This window comes from Siniperca chuatsi, linkage group LG5 (assembly GCF_020085105.1).
Source record: "Siniperca chuatsi isolate FFG_IHB_CAS linkage group LG5, ASM2008510v1, whole genome shotgun sequence".
Lineage (NCBI taxonomy): Eukaryota > Metazoa > Chordata > Actinopteri > Centrarchiformes > Sinipercidae > Siniperca > Siniperca chuatsi.
Window position 1 is genome coordinate 14583169 of NC_058046.1, and position 25726 is coordinate 14608894.

Sequence of the window (25726 nt, forward strand, 5' to 3'; positions counted from 1 at the left end):
TGACAATCAGGGCCATGTCATCACACGGGCTCTGAGTAATTCAGGGAGCACTCTTATCACCTTAGAAGATGTGGCAATCTCAGACGTCAGAGCAGTCTGAGGTCCCACCAACAGAAATAGCATTGAACGATATACAGCACAAGGAAGACAAAAAAAGTACAGTAAAAATGTTCACCTACAGGCAAAACATTAAGAGCATGAATAGCAAAGCTTGATGAAATGCAACCACAATACTGTGCTTTGCTTTGAATCCTTAACGAAATCCACAATATGTCTTCAAAAACACACACTGCTCACGCAGCACTGAAAATCCTTAGTTTTGAAGAACTGGTTGAAATAAAATAATTCGTCTGACAGATCATTTTGTGTACGTTGATATATTTAGAGCTGTCAGAGAGGACATCACAGAGAATGGCACTTATATCACAATGCAAAAACTGTTATCAGAGGAGGTACAGGTTTATGGTTCAAGGGCTCGTCCATTCATAGAGAACAAGCTCAGCCTCTCTGCCTGACACACTGATAAAGACAGCACAAATAAAACAGCTCCACAGCTCCATCTTTGCCTCTCCCCAAGGGAATAATATATCACCCATCTGAATGTGGCACATATTGAATCATTTCCAGCGTTGATGATTCATTTGAATAAATCAGCCTTTGTTATTTTGCCAACTTAAACTGATACTGAAATATGGAAAACTGAAGTCACATTGTTAGATATGAGGAAGGACAGGTGTTAGAGTGTTCTATTGGACTGGTAATCCTAATCCCCTTTCAAGCAACAATTAATGACTACAGCAATAATCTTTGCATATATGTCGTTGCAATTCCTTTTTGACTGTCAACCATAACCTGCCTAACTCACATAGACCAAATCCAGGGGGATATGTCGCTGCAGGCAGATAGGATCTTATCCTGGATTTGCATAGATAAATGCACAGCAATAATTCAAAAAACACATGGGACAGACGTAGTTTTGACCTGAGATATATTCTCAATCTGACCATATACTATTGACAAGATATGCTCTCAGAAGCTTAATTTTCAAATACGGTTGATCCACAGAAAGAGGTCCACTTGTTATCTGCATTAACTCTTAACAAATATCAAATATTTAAGACAAAAAAAATTTAATATGGAAGCTTCCTAAACAAAAACTTTCACAATGTCTTCCACAAAAAGCTACGGATGCACAGGATCAGCCTATCGGCAAAAATGAAAAATCAGCAGCTTGTGCAATGAAAGGGTTATATCCGCATTCAAGCTAAGAGACATACTCTAACATACACAGACACAAATCCTGTTGAGCTGAGCTGAGCAGAGATACCCTACCAGCCCTCCAAGGCACAATTAGGATTTCACGGGGGGAAGAAATCTACATTCCTGCACACATGAAAAAAGTCCTTTCTCCCTCCCCACAACAATATCAACTTTTTACTCAAGGAAAAACCTGAAGCACCACTCGATAGGATTTGGACAAAGAAATAAAAAACAAAGCCAGAAAAAAAATCTAAATTTAAGCTGCAGTTGTTAAAGAAAAAATATTATGGTTGAGGAAAATCCAGTCCTAAGCCTCCCAGTTCCAATCAATTTCTCCTATTCTCTGTGATATGAAGAGAAGCAACCACTCATAGTTTGTTTGAAGTGCTCGTCTGTGTGGGGCTGTGCTATGTTCAACAACATTTTGTATGGACAGCCTCAGTGTATGATTTTTTTTTACAGCTGTCAGACATTCAGTCCAAGTACAAGAGGTCAAGTACTGTACCTGCCAGTTTGAATAAGGGAAGGCATAAAACAAAACACTACAGTTCATTTCATGAGGTATCCTAATAAGTGGACACATTTACAGAAACACATCATAGTTAAAGCATTACGGTGAAACACATGTAGGACAGTGATGTGATATGTTCTCTGCAAGAGTAAGTCATCACTGTGTGCAGTCACACTCTTGTTAGCAGGCTGTTAACTGCATACACAATAATATCTGTCATAAACCTAAATTCAAATTATATTGTCTAGTTTGCAATTTCCTGCTAACTATATTTTATGTTATGCAAACTTAGCTATGCGGAGTAAATTATCTCATTTTCTTCTAAGCTTTGGTACCGATAATAACAAACTGTGGTAGATTCAGTGACGCACAAGTGGTGGACTAAAACTTTCTTCTGTGCAGAGAGAAAACATTTAAAATTGAGTTTAATTATTTCATAGTAAAACAACTACCATTGTTTAGTCAGATAACAAAAGCATTATATACTTTTGACATATCTATTTTTGAAACAATCTGGGATGGAATGTAGTAAATGAATGAAATCAGAAAAACATAATTGCACAATTGCAACCAATTATTGGTTTAAGTAATTTTTCAAGCAAAAATAACAAACATTCTCAAGTTCCAGCTTCTAAATTGTGAGGATGCACTGCCTTTCTTTATCTTATGTGATAGTAATGTGAATATTTTTGGGTTCTGGATTATTAGTCGGACAAAACAAGAGGTGTAAAGATGATACCCTGTGCTTTAGGAAATTGTGATTGATATTTTCAAATATTTTCTGATATTTTGTACACAAAACAATTAATTGATTAATCAAGAAATGAATTGTTAGGTTAATCGATTATGAAAATAATAGTTAGTTGCAGCCCTACAAGAAACATACACAATGTATTAAATATGTTCATAGCTGTAGTATTGGAATCTTTTGCTCTACAATGTTATTTTTGATCTTCGTCTGTTACAGCAACACATGCTTATCAATGCAAGTTCTATGTAGTTATTCTGGATGTATCTCATGGAGAATGGCCCAGTAGCTTTTTAAAGCCACTAAATAGGAGCCATAGTGGACTAATGTAGATGCCTCCTCTCAAGATGTAAAAAATATTTCAGCAGTGATCGAGCCAAAGATTGTGAAAAAGTGAGAAAACCTGCTATGAACAGCTAGGTGGCGAGTAAGCTACTGAGCACATGCATCATGTTACAACAGAGAAACAAGACCAAAGCAAGATTGCACATTGAAGAGGAACTTGAATATCCTCCAAATAGAACAGACGTTTTGTGGTCAAACCTAAGTACTGATGTCCTTATCCCAAAAGTGGTACACTGCTTTGCTTTGGCTAGGCAGAATGATTGCTATCTAATTTGGTAGCTAATATAGCAGCTCTTCACCAAAAATGAAAAAAACAACAACAAAAAAAACACATTTATTCATGAAAAAAAACAAATAAATCATTTTTTAAATGCCTATATATTTCAGGCAGCTCTTTAAACTCTTATCCAAATAAAATAAATTATGTTTGTAGCACGGCCACATTTATTTTGACCCAGTCATGTCTGATTTAACAGACATTAAGCTAAATACCACGACTCAGGCTTCAGCTACAATGAATGTCTCCAAGTTTAAACTTACAGTTCTACTGATGCGATCTGGCCAAACTAATGCCCTAAAGCACATCCATAGATCATTATGCCAAATGAGGACATTAGCAGTACTTGAGTTTGACCAAGACCTTTTAGTTGCCCGGTCTGTAAAGTGGTGTTTTAAGGAAAAACACATTGTAACTGTCACTACTGATTCTCAGATTTGTGTTGCGTCTGAAGAAAAGGTTAAGCACATCGTCTATCTGACAATGCCCAGATCTGCAGTCAGGCATAAAGTTGGCACCCAGATAAATCATGCCATCACTGTGCTTCAGTTTTCTCATTATCCATACCTCTCATGACATTCACAGAAAGAAACAAAGCATCCTGCCAACACCTACTCTGTGAGAGAGCTCTTTCAGTTCAGCTCAAAAGCTGAGAGCTCCAAACCTCCACACCACAGTGTGGGCAGTTCTGGCTGAGCCATGTGCCTAAGAACACTGACTGAGTGCAACAGTTGGACTAATAACAGAACAAAAAAAATAAAATGGACGCACAGCGGGGACAGCCACAGCTCCACAGCTGAGAAGCAGGTTGACTTCTGCCCACCTCTCTCTTATTCAAGAGCGGAAAGATGTCCACAATGCCTCTCAGGTCTTAGTGCCATGAGGGGCGGTGAGCTTGCAGCTTCAGCCACTTCAGGGTAAAGCAAATCACTTTAATATGTTAAGAAGATTAAGCTGGATAAATGTCTAGATACATTTTTTGAAAAGCCACGTAAATCTGTAGTGTTTTTATTTGGGGAGGGGCGGTATGTGAGTCAGTTGAGACGATCAACACAAACCCACCAAAATGCAACGCGATTGGCTAGGGAAAATTGGGCTTATTTGAGATTTTGCATTTTAAGCTTCTTGAATCTAAGACCATCCCACCTCTTTCTTATTATCCTTAACACCAACCTTTGGGACAACAAAACACTGGTCACATGTGCCACTTCTCGCTTAGACTCAAGACTCACACACAAAGAAGAGGAAAAAGAGGTTAAAGTTGAAGGTCTCTAAAGTGAAGTACTTGGAAGGGCTTGTGCATTTTCAAGTACAGCATTACACAAATTAATTAATTGAAGCAAGTATATTCTAAATACAAAATGGATGGCTGACTTTTTTTTTTCTATAATAAGAATTAGAAATCTGAGGGTGTCCGCCTGTCAGCTCGCTGTGCTAGAAATTGAGTGTGAAAACGAAAAGGAGAAATGGAACAAATAATGTAAAGGGATTAACAAATCATTTGCATAACATTTTCTCTGCTTCCAAACTACAGGATCAGGAAAATGACAAGGAAGGCAGTTTTATCATTCCCTGTTCTCAGATCAATCAACGCATCAATGGACCTGATTGCTGCTACCATTAGCGACAGACAGCCTTTAATGTCAAAAGGAAAATGAATCACTGGTAATATATCTTAAAACAGACCGACGAGGTAACTAAACAAGTTGGGAGAAAAAGGAATCATCTGATGAAAAACATTCTCCAAAGAAAAACCTGAATAGAGTGCATCTTTAAAAAGACTTTCACTCTGCCAAACCATGTATCAACCTGTTTTTCTTAACACTGTCTCTCCATCCAAACTTAAGACAATAAGACCACTGGGGATATGAAGGGGGTGGCATTATGGAGAGTTAAGCATTGTGAGCAGCCCTGAAGCTGTTCCTAAAGAAGGTGAATCAGAGGATTGGGACACAACTGTAACTAAACCCTGTGCCGGACCACAAATGAGAAGCACAAAACATTTTGGGCAAAATGCCACTAAGCCAAGCATCTGGGTCTTAAGTAAACTTCACATGATCACTTTTAACTTTGTGATTACTTAGTTCTAGAAGAAAAGAAATTAAATAAAAAGTAAATTACCTCAGTTTCAAACATAAGCACCACAGTAATCCTGTCCATAACGTCCTGAAGAGTGTCTATATTAAAACTCTTCTCATTTAAGATAAATTATTATACAACAAATCTAAATGAAAGTTTACATTTTAATTTCTGTTCTGAACTTCTTTCCAAAGGATGGAAATCATTAAAAAAGAAAGCACAGAGGTGGGCCAGAGATTTCGAGATCATACAACACACAAGGTAAGAAGACAAAATGAAAACGGCACAGAGAAGCTCAATATTTTTTTCAAAGTGATATTTTTGGGATCATGAGGCTGCAGACGTCTCCCTGCTGGACAGGTCACATTAAGAAAATGTACAGGTTTCTTACTGTGCCAAAGTGCGACCGAGTCATCTCCAGATCTTACAATGATTCCCTGGTAAATGTTAGGTTTCTGTGGCTCATATAAATAGAAATTTAATCTTGTATGTTTGTCTAAGTATCCACAGCAGCAGATGCACTTCCCATGCAGATTATGAATCTCTGTTTGAACAGATCTTGCCGTCAATGTATATGAACTGACAAGATAGAATTTCTGTGTGAATACTGAATAATAATCAGGGAGCACAGGTTCAGGTGGTATTTTTATTAAAGACCCGCTGCTTCTCTTTGCTATTGCCTCTGTTCTGAAGCTTGTTCGCAAAATTTGGATCTAATTAATGAATTTCATAATTATTATTTCTTGGCCTCATGTTGGAAATTTGCACACGATTCCAACATGTGGAAATGAACTGTTCTTTCAGCAATGGATGGGTGCATTTTTATTGCTTTGTTAGTTTGCAGTGTATAATAAAGACCTCTCTATCGATTCTAAAAAAGTACGTATGTATTGAAGCAAATAACCTCATCTTAAACATATCAGGGTCTGTTGAATTGGCTTTACGTTGATGTTGAATAACCTCCTTTCCTTGTGGCTTTTGTCAAACGGTGAATCATTTTCATTTTCTCCAATACCGCTGCTTGCATAGAAACCTGACCATTGTCATCAGTAAGAGCATCCCAGAGCATCCTTAATCTGTTCTTATCCTCCCATTGATAATACAATACATTTTCATGGTAATTGAAATCATATTTTACTCACAGCCACAGAGTAAAAGCATTGCTGCCTACGCTCTTAGACCAAATGTAAGGTGAAGGAATACCATACTACTGCGACAACAGGGTACAAAAGGGTAGCTTCAAAAAATAAAAGAGACTGTCAGTATATAAGTGAACGCATGGGTGAGTGGAGGAGAGAAGAAAACAGGAAAAGGAGGTGAGAGAAATAAGAAAATCTCCCTTATGCATGAGAGACATTTGCACATATCCTTTTGCCCTCTGTCCTGCCAACTGAGGGCAAAACTGAAACCTTGCGACGCAACAGCCTGTATGAGTAATTCTGCTTGCACCTGTAATGGTCCGCGTGCCACAGACATGCTTCACAAGGTGTAAATTCCTTTTCTTCTGTATGGAATGGTGGCTTAGGAGGTTTATTGCCTCTCTTGATTCCACTGAATATGCATAATCAATCCAGTGCTCCCGGTAGCAGAAGGTTGTAATTCTTTCCTCTTCAGAAGCTTGCATGAATCATATATGTTGTGTAGTAATGGGCAAGGACTGAATGGAGCAGGACACAGGTCAGCTTAACAGGGTGTTATAATGACAAAGGGGAACATTAGCTAAGGAAATAAACTCCCTGAATCTCGGCCAAACACGCTGATTTAATCCAGCAGAGCCAAAAACACCCACCTGATGACACTGAATATGCAATTAGATGGATATTACAGAACATGTTTCACTTGTTGACCCTCGCTGTCATATGAAGGCTCAAGGAAGTGCCTTGTCTCTTTATCTAAATATACATTCTTGACTCTTCGCTGAATGAAGACCATCGCCTACTGAAAACAAAATACCTATCTTTGCGCTCTCACATCCCCAACATGAAGACCTATCAGGAATCCTGCATGGGTGGACATGTAGGCTTTCCTAGGAATGACAGGGTCTGCTAAAGAGGAACCCCACCCTCGCTTTCTTCAGCATGCCAACACAGAGGAGAGTGGGCAGCGCTGAGACGGCAGCCTGCCGTGGGCACTGCCAGGCTTAAAGCTGCCCTGTCGTCATCAGAGGCTTGCAGAAAAGAACGCTGAGATTCACCAAAAAAAAAAAGAGGAGGGGGATCGTTGCATTTAAATCCTCTCTCAACGCCCCCACATGTTTTAGCAAAGCATAAAAATCATTCACAGAGAGAGAGAAAGCGAAAAAGAAAAAGATAGAGGGAAATAGAGAGGAAACAGCTATTAGCAGCAGTAAGCAAGCTCAAGAGATCATAGTGAGGCAGCTCTAATCGCAGTAATGGTTTAAACCCTCATTCCATCCACCAGATGCAAGAAATGTCTACCCAAAAACAAGGCTTTGAATCCCCATGTCTAAGAATGTGCCCTGTGGCTATGGTCCTTACTGAAAAAAAGGAGAAAACAACAACTCCAAAACTGTCTCCACTTTTGGAGTAACTATGAGGTAAAGATAGCTCCTGTGGCCTGTGTTGTTTACACCGACCACATCGAGGACAGATGACCATGCTTGGATCAAAATAAAGACTCGTAATTATTTTAAAGAATGTGTGTCAGTGATCTCAGCTGAGAAATCAAATATACGGTAAGAATGCTCTCATGGATGCACATGAGTTAATTAGACGGTGCAGTCCCTCATTCGTCCAGGAGTGTTCTATCATCGAAAAGGTTTCAGTCGTAGTCATCTGGACACTGTTTTCAGAATCAAGACGTTTCGGCTCCCATCCGGAAGTCATTCTCAATTGTGAAAAAATGGGACGGGAATTAGAAATTTAAGCTACTCTGTGTTACATAAGCCCTGCCACACACAGAGTTGCTTAAATTTCTAATTCCCGTCCCATTTTTTCACAATTGAGAATGACTTCCGGATGGGAGCCGAAACGTCTTGATTCTGAAAACAGTGTCCAGATGACTATGACTGAAACCTTTTCTATGACATGAGTTAATTAGTTAGTTTATTTAAAAAAAAGAAAGACATCACTTTTCATTGAGGTGACTTAATTTTGTTAAATGCTGCACTACCGTCCAGGGAAATGTAACCAGGAGAAATGTGTGCATTAGTGGTAAATATCTCAACTGTATAGCCAAGATACACTGTACGCATTATTAAGCATTAAGTTAAAAAAAAAAGTTCAAATCAAATTTATTCAGGCTAATATTAAAAGCTCGATCAAACACAAGGTTTACGATGTTCTAAGAAGGTGGAAACTCACTTTAACATTCTTTGGTTGTGCCAAAAGCACACCTGGATGAGCTGCCATGTAGCCAAATATATACAGAGCTTTTTAATCCTTTCTAGTTCAGAGGTCTTTGGTTATTTTTGGAGTCTTCTTAATTTTCACTATTCTTTTATTCTTTTCTGCAGGCAAAGCTTTATCTGACAAGTTTTCTGTCCTTTGGCCAAGTTTGCTGGTTTTCCAAAGAGCCTCTATCAACATGAAAAGCTCATTCCTCTTCCTTTCTGTGGAAAAATAATCCTAAAAGCCTTTTGGCATTTTGAGACACCAAGAGTCTAGTTTTGAAACAGGACAAGGTGTTGATACATCCTTTCGACATTTAGAAACTACTTTCAGCAGTCCATAATTAATCTGCATCTTTATTAAACAATTAATAGTCAATGCTAAGGTTGTTGCAGTCTAACATACAAAATGATCTTTTGTACAGGTATCGGGATTTTACCAAAAGTGAAAATTTTTGTGAAAATTTGTATTAATATGATTCAACAGTGAGCTGACTTCCTGACCTCTGAGACCCAATTTATAACAACACAAGAACTTGATTGTAACAGTTGGTTTCTAGCTAAAGATATTTATCTTGTGAATCTAGAATAAGTTGGATCCAATTGCAGCTTTGCCTCCTCACCTCTAGAAGTGTCTTCAAAAACACTTTATACAGCAAAGCGTCAGTGTAAATATAAAGTAAATATAAATATAAAAATTGGTTTGGAAAACCAGGAACAATGTCATGACAGCACTGCATTGGCTCTCATGTTATACCCACTAAGCATTTCATTTACAATGGTGAAAGCTACTTTTCTAATCTAAATCTCACTCCAAGAGGTCAAATACTAATTGGGATCATTACTATGTAGCGGTGTCAGGAATAATTTCTACAGTTTATATGTCAAATATGACAGTAGTTTACAAAAACAGGCCACTTTTGAATTAGCATATTCGAGCGTCATTGTGATTGTTTTAACAATTAGTCTTGATTACACTGAAGTTAACAGATACTTCTGGTTCCCAAGAAAATGCATCAGGGTGTGAGACTGGAGCAAGACGCAAGGTTTTTTGACTCAAGTATTGACTTTAATTTCTACAAAGACACTTATAATGAAGTCGCTGTGCTATGTCATTTTGAATATTACAACTACAGTCAAGAAAAGCTATAAGTTTCATTTTAACTAAATGATAGTGATCATTTGCAGCTCTGCTTGGGTATAACACATTTAATTGGTGTTTCAGATAGTTTACTGGTGTTTAACATTTAGCATAACTAAATCCTAATCAGACTTATATTAGGCATTCCCCTTTGAACACCAGCTTTATCCTTAAGTGCAAAACCTTTCTTAGTCTATATTGTACAGTAACGGTACAGTATTTCAAACCTTCAACGGGAAATGAAAGTTTCATTTTCTACAGTTGTTCAGAGGTTATTCAGAAAACTAAGTGAAGGAAAGTCCATTTAAAATCTGCAATCTGTACATCAATCTTATTACTTTCATTTCTAAACATGTTCCCATGAAAGAATATGGTCAGGTCTGTTTAATTTCCAATCTTTATTACCACTTTGCACTAACTTTATTTATGAGAGTAACTGTAACCAAGTCACGTTGTTATAGTTTAGTCCCATTAGCCAATACACATCCCACTTGCTTCAAACTGTAGATGCTTTTGAGGATTCTGAGTGTAATTAGGATTTCTAAAAATGCTTCATTAACACACAAGCCAAGTTTTGCTAACACATAAGTTCAAGTGGTGAATTGTTACTCTGAAGTTTGAACACAAAAATCTGCAGTTTTTGTGGCCCCTTGCTTTTGTTTTTGGTTATGAGCACCTATTTAGAGGCGGGTTTATGGGACTACTGCCCATTGCGCTCCATTACAATTACTCAGCAGGCATGCATCCTGTCCCAGTAATGAAGTGGGTGTTGCAGTGGGTGGATTTGAGCATGAGCGGCCACTATTTTGTATTCATACTACTGGGTACAAGGGCTGAGTGGCAGAGAATAGCAGCAGTGCTGGCAGCATGGCGCTGTGACAGAAAGCGTGGTGGACTAGTAGACCAACCACAGAACCACAGTCACCAATCTGATCCTTCAATAGTGCGTGTTTACTTAAGTGTCAGGAGAAATGGAGAATCACATTTCAGCGCCCAGTAAATAAAGTTTGTATTGATTTAATCCAACATGTAATCTGTTTTGCTGTCTGACACTGATTCTGGCAATAAAAGAGAATCATGTAAGACAGCATTATAGATAATACGACCATAGATCAAATGGAGTTTGGGCAAGAGAAGGGCAATAGATCATGTTCAAGCTAGACTGCTTAGCTCTGGAATTCATAAACTACCTCCAAAATCGAGGTGGCTTTCAATTTAAGTTTTCAATTTACAGATATAGGATTTGTTGTGCGCCTGATGTAATTTCATTGTCATCTTCAACAGCAGTTCTGTGGATTGGGAACTATATCTCTTTCAATTTGTCATTCAACAATAAAACTACACTGAACATGACCCACTGAAAAATACACATATAAATAAATGAATACTACACAGATCATCTGAATGACTCTCTGTGATAATTTTATATCCGGCATGACAAGAGTTAGTATTTTAAGAGGAACATACTACACGTCATTTAAGCCTTACTTCATGTACAGTCGACCCATTTTTCAACTTTGTTTTTTTCAGTTTATGCGGTATGGAAGTTATTTAGGGGCTGTAATGTCAATGTATTTCTCTTCTCAGAAGCATTTTCTTTGTTTAATCATCAGCAAATATCATTCTGACACTGCAAATGTTTATCTTATCATATTTAACACAAGCATAGCATGAATGCATTGAATATTGTAACAAAACACTCAAGCTATAAACTGGAGTTTTACTGCATTACAGCCTAATCCTATAGGTATATAAAGTAATCTATTTTAGTCTTAGGGCCGTGGTTTGAGTCTTTACATAAATCATTTATTTTTTTTATTAAACATGGCTTACCACTAAAGAATACTGTTGGTCCTCTAAAGCATGCACAGCTTTGTGTGCTGGCTGCTGAAATTGAATATGATAACTGTAATGACACCTAACTGAAGATGGCGATTTCTTGTTTGTAGCTTCACTAGTATGAAACAGAGATTTGAGCATTTACCCGTCAAAATCAGTGACTGAAATAAGAAAGTCCATGACAGTATTATCTACTTTACAATTTATGGTATCTGACATTCTGCATAGTATAAACTGCATATAGGACATTACCTATTGTTCATGGAACAACCATGATGTGCTAGCACCACCCTCTGGTGACAAAGATTTCTATAGAGTATCAGCAATCAGTACAGGTAATGTGGATAAGAGAGGGTGGCACAGAACCTCAAAACTGGAGAACAGCCTATTATTTCATGCTTATATTTTTTCAAGATGTTGTGAACCTTTTGTTTCTTGTGACAATAACTTAAAGCCTGTTCTGTTGAGGTAGAGATGCAGCTTGTCCATTACTGCACTCTAGTGTTAAAAATAAGCATGTCCATGTTTGCCAAATAACTACACAAAGACAAAATTTCACACACAGTACAATGTCAAAAATGTTCCAAGAAACCCACAAAAAACATAATTCAGACCCCTTTGTCTGAGGTATGAGGAATATGCTTCTGTTTAAGAGAGAAGGCAACGATAAGCAGACACAAAGAGATGAGGACTAAAATCTACCATACGTAGCTTTAGTATTCAAAGTGCCGATGGATATCAGTTTAGAATATGTAAAGTATTTGTGTTCAGTCTACTATTTAATGAGAAAAAGTGGGTAATGTTCAATAACCTGCAGTGGTGGAATTATAATCATTACACGTAAATGCAGTCCTACTAGAACTATTTAATTACTCTGACAATCCCCCTCCCCCAACAACATAAACACACTGACACACACACACACACACACACACATACACCTCTTACCTTGTGTGCTCCAGAGAAGTAAATCTGAGGGGCTTCCCAAACTGTGCTGACCTTTTCTCTGAGTTTCAGAGCCTTTGAAATTATGAGGCATTTGTCAATGTCCAGTCCTGGATAGATTGCCTCTAGTCCACCACTTTATTGAAGAGAGATAAAAGATAAAACTCACTCTACACACTTTTCCAATTCTGCCATGAACAAATAGTGCTTAAGTGCAACATTGAGTGAGCAAATGAAGCTTCAGTTCAGATTCTTCTGTGTTTGCTATGTTTATTATGTGTTTACCTTTAAAACAGCTCTGTGAGGCATTATATGCTACTTACTGACAGAAAGAAGAATCCAGAGAGCTCAGTGTGTCTGGTGCTGCTTCCACATGGTAAAACCCCAAAACACATAACACCAGAAACGCTGCCGGCACAGCCTGTAGAACAGCAGTGTTCATTTAGATAGCATTGTTCTTTTGCCAAGCAATATAGTCTGACTGAAATAGCCAGTTATGTTCTGACTGTCAGGGTCAAAGGAGGCCTGTCCGTGCTTTCATTTCTAATAAATGACAGTTCAGTAGCAGTTTCAGTTACATGCCATTCATCTGTTAAGCAGTATAGCTCTTGAAAAGTACATAACATTGTGTTTGCCAGTGGTGGAAAGTAACTGTAACTGAGGTGCTCCTTACTACAGCTTTAAGTAGGCCTGCAACTAACAATTACTTTCTTTATTGACAATCTGCCAAATACTTGTCCATTAATTAATGTCCATTAATCACTTAGTCTATAAAATGTCAAAATAGTTTAAAATGCCAGATGCAAATCTCCAGAACAAAAGACTTTAAACTATTTAAAATATTGTTTAGTCGTAACAACAATTCCAAACCTAATGATATTGAGTGTAATATCATATAAGACAAAGCTTCACATTTCAGAGGCATTTTTCCTTGAATAATTACTCAAAATGTCAATATGTCTTCTGTTAACTCAGGTTCGCCTGCTGTGCAGTCGCCAGCCTGAGCTTATGTAGACACTTGACACTGCCTATACCTGTTGGACTAGTCTGACACATCAGCAGCACTATTACACTGCACATGATAAGAATATTCTTAATTTACTTAAAAACATTTGTAATAATTGGTATTTCTCGTTACACTCAATGTTACTGTAAATCACAATATTTAAATGTGTCAATTCTGCTTCAGCTGGAGAGATCATAAAAAATGTCTTACGTGCTGCTAATGCGTGACTATATTTAAACTTAATAGCTACATTTGGGTACATCATCCTGCCACAAGAGAGATGGACACACAGCGCCCTTTGGTGTCTGTACGTGCAGTTATTTATTTCCTGATAACAAACTTATCTATAGTTATATTAAAAATGACACATGACTCTCACTTGACTCGTGAATAACATTTTAGAGGTAATTTGGTTTGCAGTAAAATATTAGCTCAAAGTTAGCCTTCACTTGTTTTAGCTTGTTTATATTTATGCAGTGCATCATACTTTACGTGTCGACACGGAGCGAACAGACATTAAATATCACTGCAAACACACTGCAGCTATGTTCATCTGTGATTAACATTACCATCTCTCAGAAGTTGTCCACTTGTGTTTTGCTGCAGGTTTCTTCTTCTGGTTCAGGCGCAGTTGTTGCTGCCGCCTCTGCGCAGTGAGTGCACGATCCTTCTGACCTATGAGGCTGCAAAAGTTTCATATGACATTACTAACAGGGTTTTTAAAAAAAGACTGGCGCAATACCCAAACTGCACATGTCGCTCCTTTTTTATTTAGTAAATACTATTTACACATTTTCAAGAACACATGCTACAGAATTTCAGATTTACAGCTCCCAAACAATAAAAACAGCTCTTGACAACAAAAATACCTGATGACTAAGGAAAATGTCATCTAGGCTTTGAACACTGAGAAAACATTCAAGTTTTTTTTCTTTTGATTTATGTTTTTTTCTTTATTTACTTTTCAACCATTTCTGAACAAGGCCTCTTAAACTATGCAGTAGTGATTGTGCAGCATATATAATATATTCCTGGTGCTGCTAAAGCTCCCTTTGGTTTGTGCTTCTCTGCAGCGGTGATATTAGCACCCAAACATGGAAAAGGGCCCCAGTGACAACTTTTTAAAAAAATTTATGATCTAATCCTTTTTTTTTACCTGATGTTGTCTAGCCTACATATCTAATGATGTTGCTGTACCCTCTAATGCAATTTGAACCTGGTGCTACAAAGCAGTGCAAGTTTGTAGTTTCAAAGTCAGACATTTCAGTATGCATAGTACAAAAACAGTATCTATGTTAAACTACGCAATAGCTTGTATCAATTGCTATGCCAAGTCTGAAAGTCATCACACAATTTATATTTACATGTCTGAGTTACAATCTAACTTCCAATGGCCACGCTATTTCAGCATTTTTCAGCAAGTATGCAGACTCCAAAATTGGAGCTCATTAGCATAAAACAACTTTAAAATAATGAAACTAATTTGAAATCCCTGCATTCATTTCATGGTTAATGTCACAAATTGATGGTTTGTCATTATGTTAGTCTAGTGTGGCCTTTAATTAGTTTTGTGTTTACTGACTATAAAATAACATAAACCCTATGCAGGGTTCAAACTAAAGCACACTCATCGAACTCGCTGAATCATACATCGATTGCTTTACATCCAAATGATGGATTATGTACATTTACAAATACACACACAACCTAGAGAGCACCATGGTAACTGAACATATAGCAAACAAACTAGTAACCACAGTAACACTACTTTACATTCAATACCATACACTACACTGTACATTAAGGCATGAGGTGTTGATGCAAAACATCAGAATAAAGATTAACTGAGGAATGAAATGCACTGAGGAATGAAATGCATGTCTATGAACTTTATCAAGCACACCACCAAGGCAAATTATAACAATATAGACCGTCCTGATTTTAAACTATTACAATAAACTGTACTTTGTGTGAAAACTGGGCATAATTAATTAGTCAGATGGTCTAATAAATGAAAACATCCTGAATTAGGATAAAGCTGGCTCTAAAAGAGTACAATACTCCTGGAGGCTCATCCCTCTGCTTAATGTCTGACCATGTGTGCCAAAAGATTTGATCACTTAAGATATTCAAAAATGACAGTTCTTGTGTTTACTCAGCAATAGACAATTGAGAACAATTTAAAGCTACTGCTTAGAGCACCAGCACTACCACTAATCTATAACTTACACTTTAAATGACAATGAATAAACTTTATTTTACAATTTTATTTTATTATTCTATTTTGGCGAGCCCTGTTCATGCAGTGTAGTCATTAGGTCAGGAGTTAATACAAGCAAGAAACTGTTTTTGTCTTTGAATTGACTGATACTACTTAATCGTTTAAAGCTCTTTGTTGGGCTCTAAATATCTATCTAGTCAAAAACTGTATGGAAAAGTAAAACCAATCATATGCACGATTAAAGCAAGTCTTTCTTTAACATATGCTGCAAAAGCAAATGCTGCAATCAGAATTTTACTTTTTTGATAACAATGGTGTGTTTTATGGATGTACCATACGTCTTTATAATGTAATTTATATAAACATGTGTGTACTTTACTTTGCACTGTAATCCTATTTTGCTATTAGTCAACTGTTTGTTTGAAATGCCTCTAATTTGCGTGTATACTACAGTATATTCCAGATGTAACTGGAGGTCAGCACAATGAGTATTCGGTTATTTTCAACAACAGTTTGTAGCTGCACAGTAACTAAATGCAAGTCGGATAAGTCAAGTCTATATTCAGTATATGTATTACTCAGTAATACTGTACGATCACTGCCTGCAGTGCACAATATTAGGTAACTGCACATGAGTGATGCAAGTTGCTTGCAGTTCATCTGATATTTTGTACAATTTACAATACTGCCCATCTTCACTGAGCACCATGCTTACAAATCCATCCTACAATCACTCAGTAGATGACAATCTTGAACATATACTGTGAGGTGTGCAAAACAAATCAAGAAAAATGATTTGATCTAAACCTCTTCACAACGCTCTTTGAAACATTTTAAATATCATGGTCTTGTATCCTCCTCAGTTCCTTTTTTAACATTTGCCGCAGCGTGTCATGACAGCATATTGCCTTTAGTGCCGATCACCAGGATGCTGCTACTGGAGGTTCTTGTGTGTGTCTCTGTGGAGAAGAGTCCAGAAAGTGCTCGAGGTGTGTAGAAGAGTATGGATGACTTCACCCAGGGCATGAGGAAGCCTCCTGCATGTACAAGTCTTTCACAGCCAACTGCAGACAGTCAGGGGGCATCCTCTGATCAAATAAGATACATTTCTAAAGGCCAAATCACCACCAGTGACAGATGCGTCAAACGCACCGTCACAGAGGGATGGTAATGTACACGTAGTCACTTCAGCTGTGGAAATGCTGCTATTGGCTCTGAGATGCATTATGTGTTGCTTTCCGGGATGACAGTGAACCATCTGATGGAACCATTCAATGTAAAACTGAAGGACTCAGGAAACATGTGTGCTAACAAGCCTCATCAAGCAACACAGGAAATAATAGTGATCTGGTTTTGTTTTTGCTGGCATTTTACAGAAAATACAGATATTTTCCTTGATTTGGGATCTCTTGTGTCTCAGGACACTGAACGCATTCATGTAAACTAAAGCCCTTTTGTGACAAGAGGCCACAAATCATACGACCACAATACGTAAATGCTGAGTGTGTCCAGACTCACATCATTTTTAGCTGTGTAAGCTGTGCACAAACATTCAAAAATAGAATGACTGTACAAAAATAAACAGGAGCAAAAACTTGCCAGCATTTTCATTTATGCATACATGATCATAATCAGCATGTTTAGAGTGAATGACTTCAGTAACTTATTCCTGGCAGGCTATACTACTGTTACATCCTGTTGATGAGATCATACTGTACACATAGTTTGGTAGATTGTACAAACACTTAAGGGCAAAGTGTTATATCTCTGAGACTGAGAAGATCTGTGTTGAATTGCTGGTTGTTGTAGCTGATAAGCAGCACTTGGTTATCAGTTCAGGTTAATTGATGATAGTATTGATCATAGGTGGAAAGTTCTGTGCCAGCAGAGTCCTATTTTTAAAACTTAAAACTCAGGTAGTGGAACATGTGACAATCGATATGAGTTGTTATTTGCGCCAGTTACACTGTGCCATTTGTCAGTGAGCTTCGTATCACTGAGGTTTGAGTCTCATGTACATCGAGCTAAAAAGCTAAGGAACAAAACTCATTACTTTAACCGCCAGATTGAGCTGACCTTGCAAACCTGGAGGAGTGTTGTTTGACTGCAGAGGCAAACAAACTGGAAGAGAAACAGTGTGCCTGACTAACTGCGGCATACCTAGCCAGTAGTGCTTATCTTCTATTGTATCTTTTTACAACTCGCATCCACACTGACCTCCACCTGATCCACCTGGCCTTACCACTTGGTCAGATGACAGCGGATGAGCCAGAGGAAGAGTTTGAGTTAGGGGAGGAAGGAAGGTTCCAGAAGAGCCACTTGCGTTTACATTGCCGTCTCTGGTACAGGTAGTCCTCCTTGTCGCGCTCTTTGCGTGCTCTTTGGTAGTGGTCATCCTCTTTCAGGTACCACACAGGTGGCCAGCGATGTTTCTCAAAGTATTCTTGGTTCTCTGCATCAGAATTAACTGTTTTAAGAATTTGAAAATGCTATGTAGGATTTTCAAGAGTCAATTTTCAATAGTCCATATTCCCACAATGGTTTTTGCATTTCAACATGATCACAACAATTTGCAGCACATATAAGTTGGACGAAACAGATTTAAGAGATATTCACATATTTTTTACAATAATAATTGTGCTAGCAATACATTCAATACAGGAAATCTTACTACTACTGCTATAAATGGTTGAAATTATATTTTATTATAGAAACACAGCCTGAAATCCCATCATGTATCACAGCAAAAATAACAGCATTCATAAAGGAAAAAGTGAGTTAAGAAGCTATTGTATAGGCCTACTGTAATTACTGATTTTGCAACACTATAGACTGGCCACATAGTGCAATGATACTTTTTTTTTTATAGAAGAGCAACCTAAGAACCAGGTGATAGAACCGTCTTTTTGGATTATTGATCAAACCAGTACAGCGTAGGTAGTAACAATTCATTTCAGGAGTCCTTTACTATAGAATGAAACAATTGTTTTGCTTCTGAAGTGCTACAAAACTCAATATAGCTCTTACTGAGGTGGAATGGGTCCACAGAGCTTAATCTGTTTTTACAGATTTTCATTTAAATTGGCCGACTTTCCTTAAAGCTTATTAAACATGTTTTTATTTCATGCTGTTATGTTCCTAATGGCCACACAAGGCACACAAGTCTTCATGTACTGTGGTTGCCGTATTGTCTGTCAGGTTAGTGTTTAGTATGAATGAGAGAGCATTAAAGGTCGCTAGTGTGCTACCAGATCACATGTGTGTTACCTGTAGACTTGCCCTTCATGTCTCGGGGAAACTTGCGGCAGACACTGTTGTAGTTGGTGCAGATGTGGTGAAGACACCAGCCAGTGAGCTGTTGGGCACCGTGGAACTGTCAACATACAAAATCATTATTGTTCATTTTTGTATTTGTGGACTGTTTCTCTAAATGACACATTGGTGCTGTAGGGTTCTGCTGTTGCTTTAGAAACAGCCACCTCATTATTTGAGCTAAACCTGAATGGGCAGGGCTAAAAAGCCATGGTCATTAATTAACTTTTATTTTTATTTGACAAGATTACAGTGGCCCTACCATAGTATACATTTTGTGAGAGTTTGCTCAACATATGTACATCAGCTTCAGCTGCAGTAATTCATTGCTGTGGTTTGCACTGTACTGTCAGTTTCAGCTGTACTTTGTACTTTAACCTTAATACTACTATTAGCATGTTAGCTTTAGCAAAGTAATTTTATTTTGACAAAGTAGCTACATATGACCAGGGCTGTATTAACCCTCTGGTGGCCCCCGAACACAGGGCTCCTCTATAAGACAGGACCTCAAGATTAGTTTAAAAAATGCAGGAACGACTAAACCCCTTCCATTTCAATGTATAGTTTATTTTTGTGGTTTACTTTAGTGGTGAATATTACCAAAGTAATTACCAATTAATCAAATTGACACAAAATGAACATGTGTCCCCTGAGGGTCTTTGCCTGGTTGGTAATCCTGCCTTGCATATGACACTAATCCGTTAGAGCTGAAGTAAAAACACAGTTGAACCAGACGAACTAAAGTGCTGAGCCCGACTCCTATATCCTAAATGCCCAGTGCCCCAAAGATTCATTCATTTTGCCAAATAGCTGACTTGCACTCTGAAAAACTGTGTTTCTTTGGCTCTACCTACTAGGTATAAAGATTATTTCAGCCTCCAGAGCAGTTCTCCCTGAGAAATGCCCTTTCCAATTTGTCAAAAAATTATATAAGAGCTTTAAATGTTGTCCCTGTTTACTGATGATTGACAGGTCACACTACCTGAGCCATATCCAAGTACACCAGAACATCTCCATCAATGTCAGCTCCCATCATCGCTGCCTCTGTCAGTACTGTTACTGTGTAGAGCTCTGAAAGAAATGTCACTGTAGGCATTAACTTGGAAACACACACAATGGCTTTGTGTAATACAATCCTGTGGTTTACAGGGTAATAACTATACCAAATGTAATACCTGTAAGGGCAACCAGGTGGGGGAGGCAAAGACGATTGGCAAGAACAATAAGCTCCATTGCATCCAGGTCTGTCCGAGAACAAAACCGCCCCGTATAGAGATATTCCAGCACAGCCCTCATACAGCTGCGAGTTGTGTTGGGAAACAGTACCTTTGAAACAGGAACATGTGACACAGTCACGACTTAGGGGCTGTTTTGCATTTAATAGAAAAACGAGAAGAAATCTACTTTTCACTTTTGATGTAAGAAAATCGAGTTATTTTCAAAACCGTTATTTACTTTTTCAGTTCTGCTTTAGCTGTAGCAACAATAGAAAGAAAAAAGAAAAACATCTTGCAGTGTCTTAAAGCTGATAATCATCTCAAATAGCTTTGAAGAGCCATATGATTTTTGGTCATTTGAAATGACAGTATCTAAATCTCAATCTACCTGCATTTCTTACATGTATTATCTTTTAGTAGTATTATTTTCTGTTATGGTAGAAAAACAACGTCACTGAGCTCACAGAATTACAGTATGTTTGGATCACAGAAGCCAGCATAATTGTATTACAACAGACCTGCAATCCTCTAATTAAATTATACTTTGTACACAGACCACACAGTACATTGCTCTGCTTAGGTCAGTACATGTATTGATCTTTGCTGCACTAGTGTGCTTTGTGTAATTATAAAGTAATTACATTTTAAATGCTACTGCTTTATAAATCGACTGCCGATAAGAATGCCACTGGAAATTATGAAGCCAATGCCACTGGAAATACGCGCTGGCACGTGCCTTGAGATCCTCGAGCAGAGGTCTTTTGTCTGTTCCAGAGACCCGGCTGAAAACTAAAGGGAACAGAGCATTTGCAGTTAGGGCCCTGAGGCTCTGGAACAGCCTGCCCGAGGAAACCAGGTTGGCTGAGTCAGTGATCTTAAAGTCCCTTCTTAAAGCATACTTTTATCGGAGAGCCTTTGCTGATTTTACTTGAGTTTTAATTTTCATTAAACTGTCTTTTACTTGTTTTTCTTGTTTTTTATCTGTTTTCTTTTAAAACCTAGAAGGTTTTATGACTCGTGTGTTTTAATTTGCTGCCTTTGTGAAGCACTTTGGATTTTGAAAAATGCTCTATAAATGAAGATTATTATTATATTATATTATATTATATTATATTATATTATATTATATTATATTACGAACAATGTGGAATAAAGGTTTTACCCAGTACTGACTTTGGTCTGTACTTGAGCTGTATTGGTCTTATTTCACAGCCCAATGAACCACTGTGATGTAGGGTGACTTACCTCTTTGGTGCAGCTCTCCACAAAAGGCCCGCCAAACATAGCTGCCATCCAGTCACAACTAGAGATGAGTAAAGGCTTGTGGGCCATAATCGTCCCATCATCTAGCTTGAATACTACATCTGCAATACAGAGGTGAGACACTGATAGCACCTTACTTACACCTGCATCCACTCTATTTCAAGCAGAACACATGAACAAACATGGATTAATGATTTCCACTAACCAGAAAAGGTGCCTTTGGCCAAGCACTCCTTGACTCTGTTTGTGCGCCGTACATGGAAGGCTTTGGTGATTTCTTGGTTCATGAAGGCTTCATTGTTAAGTATGTTTGCCACCATCATCCGCAGGTCAAATACCTCCAGCAGCTCAGCAATGTGCGCAATGTGCATTAGCTCTTTCTCATTCTCGTCTAGCTGACCTGTGTATAGGTAGCGAAGTACTGCTCGGAAAGGGCCAAGCTGCATGGAATGGTCCATGTGCACTACAGTCATGGGCCTGGGGCTGTACGTCACAGGGTCATCTATCAGCTCCTCCTGGATGCTGACGAAGGCTCGGCTCCAAGAGGAGAGCATTCTGCCCCGTCGGCCCCCCTCAGAGTCTTTCAGGGTCCCATCACTAGTGCAGGCCCTCAGGTTAGCCCTGTCTCCATCATCGGTGCTCTCGCAAACATCAAAGCTAGCAGCACGCATCAGCAGCTCTCGGCCAGAGAGAGGACCACGAGTGGGTCTTTCAGTCTCCTCATTTTGTGTGTCCATAATAAAGAGGTCATAGAACTTTGAAGAGGATGTCGCCAAGTATATCTTGTGTGCAAAGATTTTCTGTCGCTCCTGCAGGACCAGGATGACATCAGCACAGTGTGGGTCCTCCAGAAGACCGACTGGATGCTCCTCTGTGGTGGTTGGGGGAGGAGGCACAGTGATTATAGGAGGGGGAGGTTTCGGTGGCAAGAAGGGCGCCTGAAGGAGAGGCCGCTGGACATTTCTGAGGTGTGATTTCCAAAACTGCAGGTGGCGGCGTGAGATGAGCGCAGCTCGGATAGCATTATCAAAGACGTCCTTGACTCCAAATTGAGCAACAACACTGGTTTCATAATATGGCACTCCCAGCTCTTTGGCCACCTCCCGGCCTCTCTCTGGAGGAAGAATCTCATTGGATTTAATGGGTCTGAAAATTAAGAGAATTTATCAAAGGCAATTATGGCACTAGAAAAGAGAAAAATTAAAACAAATCTCAAACAATCTCTGACTTGCATATAAAAATGTCTAATTCTTGCGTTCAAACATAAATCCAACTACCTAGCTAATGGTCTCCGTGCCCTGTTCACGGCCTCCAGGTCTGCATAGCGCAGGTCCAGCTGACAGCCCACCAAGATGACAGGAGCACGGGGGCAGAAGTGCTTGATCTCAGGGTACCACATGGTCTTCACATGGTATAGAGAGTTGGGGTTGGCAATTGAGAAGCACAGTACCACCACATCAGACCTGAAGGGAAGCCACAGGACACATTCTCTCAACTCAGGTTGCACCGGAGCAGGTGCTGGTAGAATTTTACAATATCCCACCTGCCATATGCAAAACGCCGGTCCTTATGATGGTCTCCAAAAGTATCCCAGAGGCGAAGGGACACACTGACATCATCCACCACATCTCTGGAACGCTCTAAGACCTAATAAGAGATGACATATTCAGGGATATGAATGAATGAATGCTTACAGCTAAATGTGCATATGAGGCACATTTAGTGTGTTTAGTGTTTTATTTTTGTATAGATTTAGTTTAGTTGAGTGTCCAGAAAGCATTTTGAAAGCATGCAGGTAATCTTAAAAGGTTATGTGATTGCATACTCACCTCCTGGCATACTCTGTATTGGTCAATTGCCCAGACTGTGGGCACATGTGTAGCCAGTAGCTGGTACTGAGTCAGTGTGGCATTGCAGGCCCGGGCGCAGATAAGGCGGGTCTTTCCAACGGCATTGTCTCCTACCACCACACACTTGATAGTTTCAACGTTTGGCCTCTCATAGTCCATATCAGAATCTGTCAACTGGGACCTGTCGAAATACAAAGAAGCACAAAAAGCTGCATCGGCACCTGAAATCCTAAACTTGTCCTGAACAGTACAGGAACATGGATCAATACGGAGACACTGTGACTACACCTCATCTGCACTGCTCGTTCTCCCTGCAGAGCTATCAATGGATGGTCTCGTGACTTCCCTGTGCCCATTCACAAGTTCCCTGTCCTTGTTCCTGATATAGAAAAATTTTTAAAAGGACAAGCAAACAAAAAGGAGTCGATTTTTTGGGGGGGGGGGTCCACAGAGTTTATAACACGCCCAGAACAGCAAAATAATATGACAATTTTCACTTTAGTTAAATTGTAAGGGATAAGCACATTCAGTTTCAAAACAATTACCCATTTCAAAATAAACAGTTTAGTTTGTATACTGTGGGTTAATAAAGGCTGATACAATCCTATCCTGATATTTCTGTAATCCCTTCAACCACCTGCAAGCCTAAAATACCTTTCCCTGTTTACAATCCCTATATTACATTCCAAATAACCTTAACCTTGAAGCTTAGCTTCAATCATCACAGCCCTAATTCATAACAGTGAGTACTAGAAATCTGACATCCACAAATACACTTTCATTAAATGAAATGGAGGGAATAGGTAAAACCTATTTCTGTCTCCTGAAAATGGTGACTGATGAATTAAGTAGCTCGACTGGTTTCCAAGGGAACTGTAGCCTGTGTCTCTGTGTGTCACAGCCTATATCAGACAATCCTCCATCTATTACACTGATAATGTTTGTTTTTCTTAATCAAAGAAAACAGCAGCAGCATATAAAAATGCCAATAATAAGGTGGTAGGCTACTGTCATGCTAGTGTTGTAGTCCAGCCATATTTTAGTTCTAACTTCTGCCACAGGACATCAAAATCTGTGTGCTGAATGTCCAGGGGTCCCAAACACTGTCATGCCATGGACTCCATGATCCATACAGCAGTCAACATGCTCACACACCAGACCTCCATCTGGCAATCGCAGTCTTCGATCAGAGGAGTCATTCATATTTAGATTCTCCGATAGTGCTATGTTCTTATGAAGAGATCACTATAACGGGTTATTATGACTTTTTTTTTAACGGTCACTTGCTGTTTGCAGCCATTCATAAAATCAGCCTTTCATTGACTGCACAATCTGTATTCCTATAGCCTAGGTCTCACCTCCATTAAGGCATATATACAAAGACAACAACAGTCTGACCTTAAGCTGGGCCTGTGCACTATAGAGATACAACCGCCTCTAATATTTCTCATTCATATGCCCTTTCCTTTTACAGTCTACACTGCGCAACTCCCGAAATAATTACTCATTCTCTGATATGGTCAGGTATTGTAAATAACCCACACACGCGCCTTCAGACTATCCTCCTACATAAATAACCATTAAACAAGCTTGCAGCCGCAGTTATCATCCACAACAAAGATGATAAAATTGTGCATATCCTACCAGAAGGACCGAACAGTCCCTCCACCACCGAGACACTAGTCATGCGGCTCTGCTGCATTACACGTTATGTAACACCCCGTCACTGACTCTTGAGCCTGCTTATGTGGCTCACTGTTCATAGCAAAACCAGCGACTAGGAAATAAAACCAGTTTGATTCCCTTGCAGGAAATGTGTCATTTCCCTCTTACCGCAACATAAGGAAGTGCTGCATGGGGTTGGTCGATGAACGAGACAATAAGCAGGGCTCCATCGGATGCGGCTTGCACCTGACGGCAGCTCGTGTTTAACTTCATCTTCCTGGCAAGGTGAACGAGGCTTGAAAACAGGCGGCCGACCGCAGATGTTTCAGGAAAGGTCCTCTGGATCAGTACGATAATTCCGATTGTATTGCTAAAAAATGCAACCGCTGATCTGAAGTCTGTCGGTGCGATGCAGAGCTGCAGCCCTGACCGTCATGGAACCACCTCCACTTACTGTAAGGCCTCCGTAGCTAATAATAGGCAGGCGCACCGACGAAAAAAACCCATTCATTACAAAACACTGATCCACTTTAAAGTAAATCTCATTCCACAGCTCATAGCAGCCGAGATAGACTGGCCTCCAGTTCTACACATGATTTTTTAACCTCCCCCTTAAAATAATCTGGATTTTCACAGTTCACAGTATGTTTATGTTGTTGTGAGTGTGATAAAATACATTATACACCCATCATGCATTC

The 25726-nt window shown here is 39.0% G+C and overlaps 2 protein-coding genes across 5 annotated transcripts in view; both read right to left on the reverse strand.

The window, feature by feature from the left end:
- Nucleotides 1-14192, reverse strand: part of LOC122876969 (phosphatidylethanolamine-binding protein 4) — a 51130-nt gene extending 36938 nt beyond the window's left edge. Inside the window, exons 1-3 of the mRNA XM_044197992.1 lie at nt 14070-14192; nt 12818-12915; nt 12498-12630 (exon numbers count right to left, since the gene is read on the reverse strand). Of these exons, the coding sequence (XP_044053927.1) occupies nt 12498-12630; nt 12818-12915; nt 14070-14072 (234 nt within the window). The 5' untranslated portion in view covers nt 14073-14192. The remainder of the gene's footprint in view (nt 1-12497; nt 12631-12817; nt 12916-14069) is intronic.
- Nucleotides 14193-14248: 56 nt separating this feature from the next.
- Nucleotides 14249-25726, reverse strand: LOC122876960 (rho-related BTB domain-containing protein 2-like). Of its 4 annotated transcripts, none has more exons than XM_044197973.1 (11): nt 25197-25726; nt 23652-23742; nt 23343-23544; nt 23057-23160; nt 22791-22976; nt 21719-22659; nt 21496-21614; nt 20209-20359; nt 20016-20104; nt 18989-19094; nt 14249-18173 (listed from the first exon to the last, which is right to left on the reverse strand). In XM_044197973.1, the coding sequence occupies exons 2-11, from the start codon at nt 23717-23719 to the stop codon at nt 17971-17973; spliced, it is 2169 nt and encodes a 722-aa protein (XP_044053908.1). In that variant the 5' UTR covers nt 23720-23742; nt 25197-25726; the 3' UTR covers nt 14249-17970. The 4 variants fall into 4 exon arrangements, with proteins under 4 accessions (XP_044053908.1, XP_044053909.1, XP_044053910.1 ...); XM_044197974.1 differs by lacking the exon at nt 25197-25726 and adding an exon at nt 25008-25190; XM_044197975.1 differs by lacking the exon at nt 23652-23742.

What these genes read in the sequence shown, in the direction of transcription:
- LOC122876960 (XM_044197973.1), bottom strand. Translation starts at nt 23,719, where the DNA reads ATGGGCACAGGGAAGTCACGAGACCATCCATTGATAGCTCTGCAGGGA. An exon ending in CGGCGTTTTGCATATGGCAG is followed by an intron (nt 22,977 to 23,056) that starts GTGGGATATTGT and finishes GCTTCCCTTCAG; the next exon opens with GTCTGATGTGGTGGTACTGT. An exon ending in TGTACTTGGATATGGCTCAG is followed by an intron (nt 19,095 to 20,015) that starts GTAGTGTGACCT and finishes GTATGTTGACAG; the next exon opens with TTCCACGGTGCCCAACAGCT.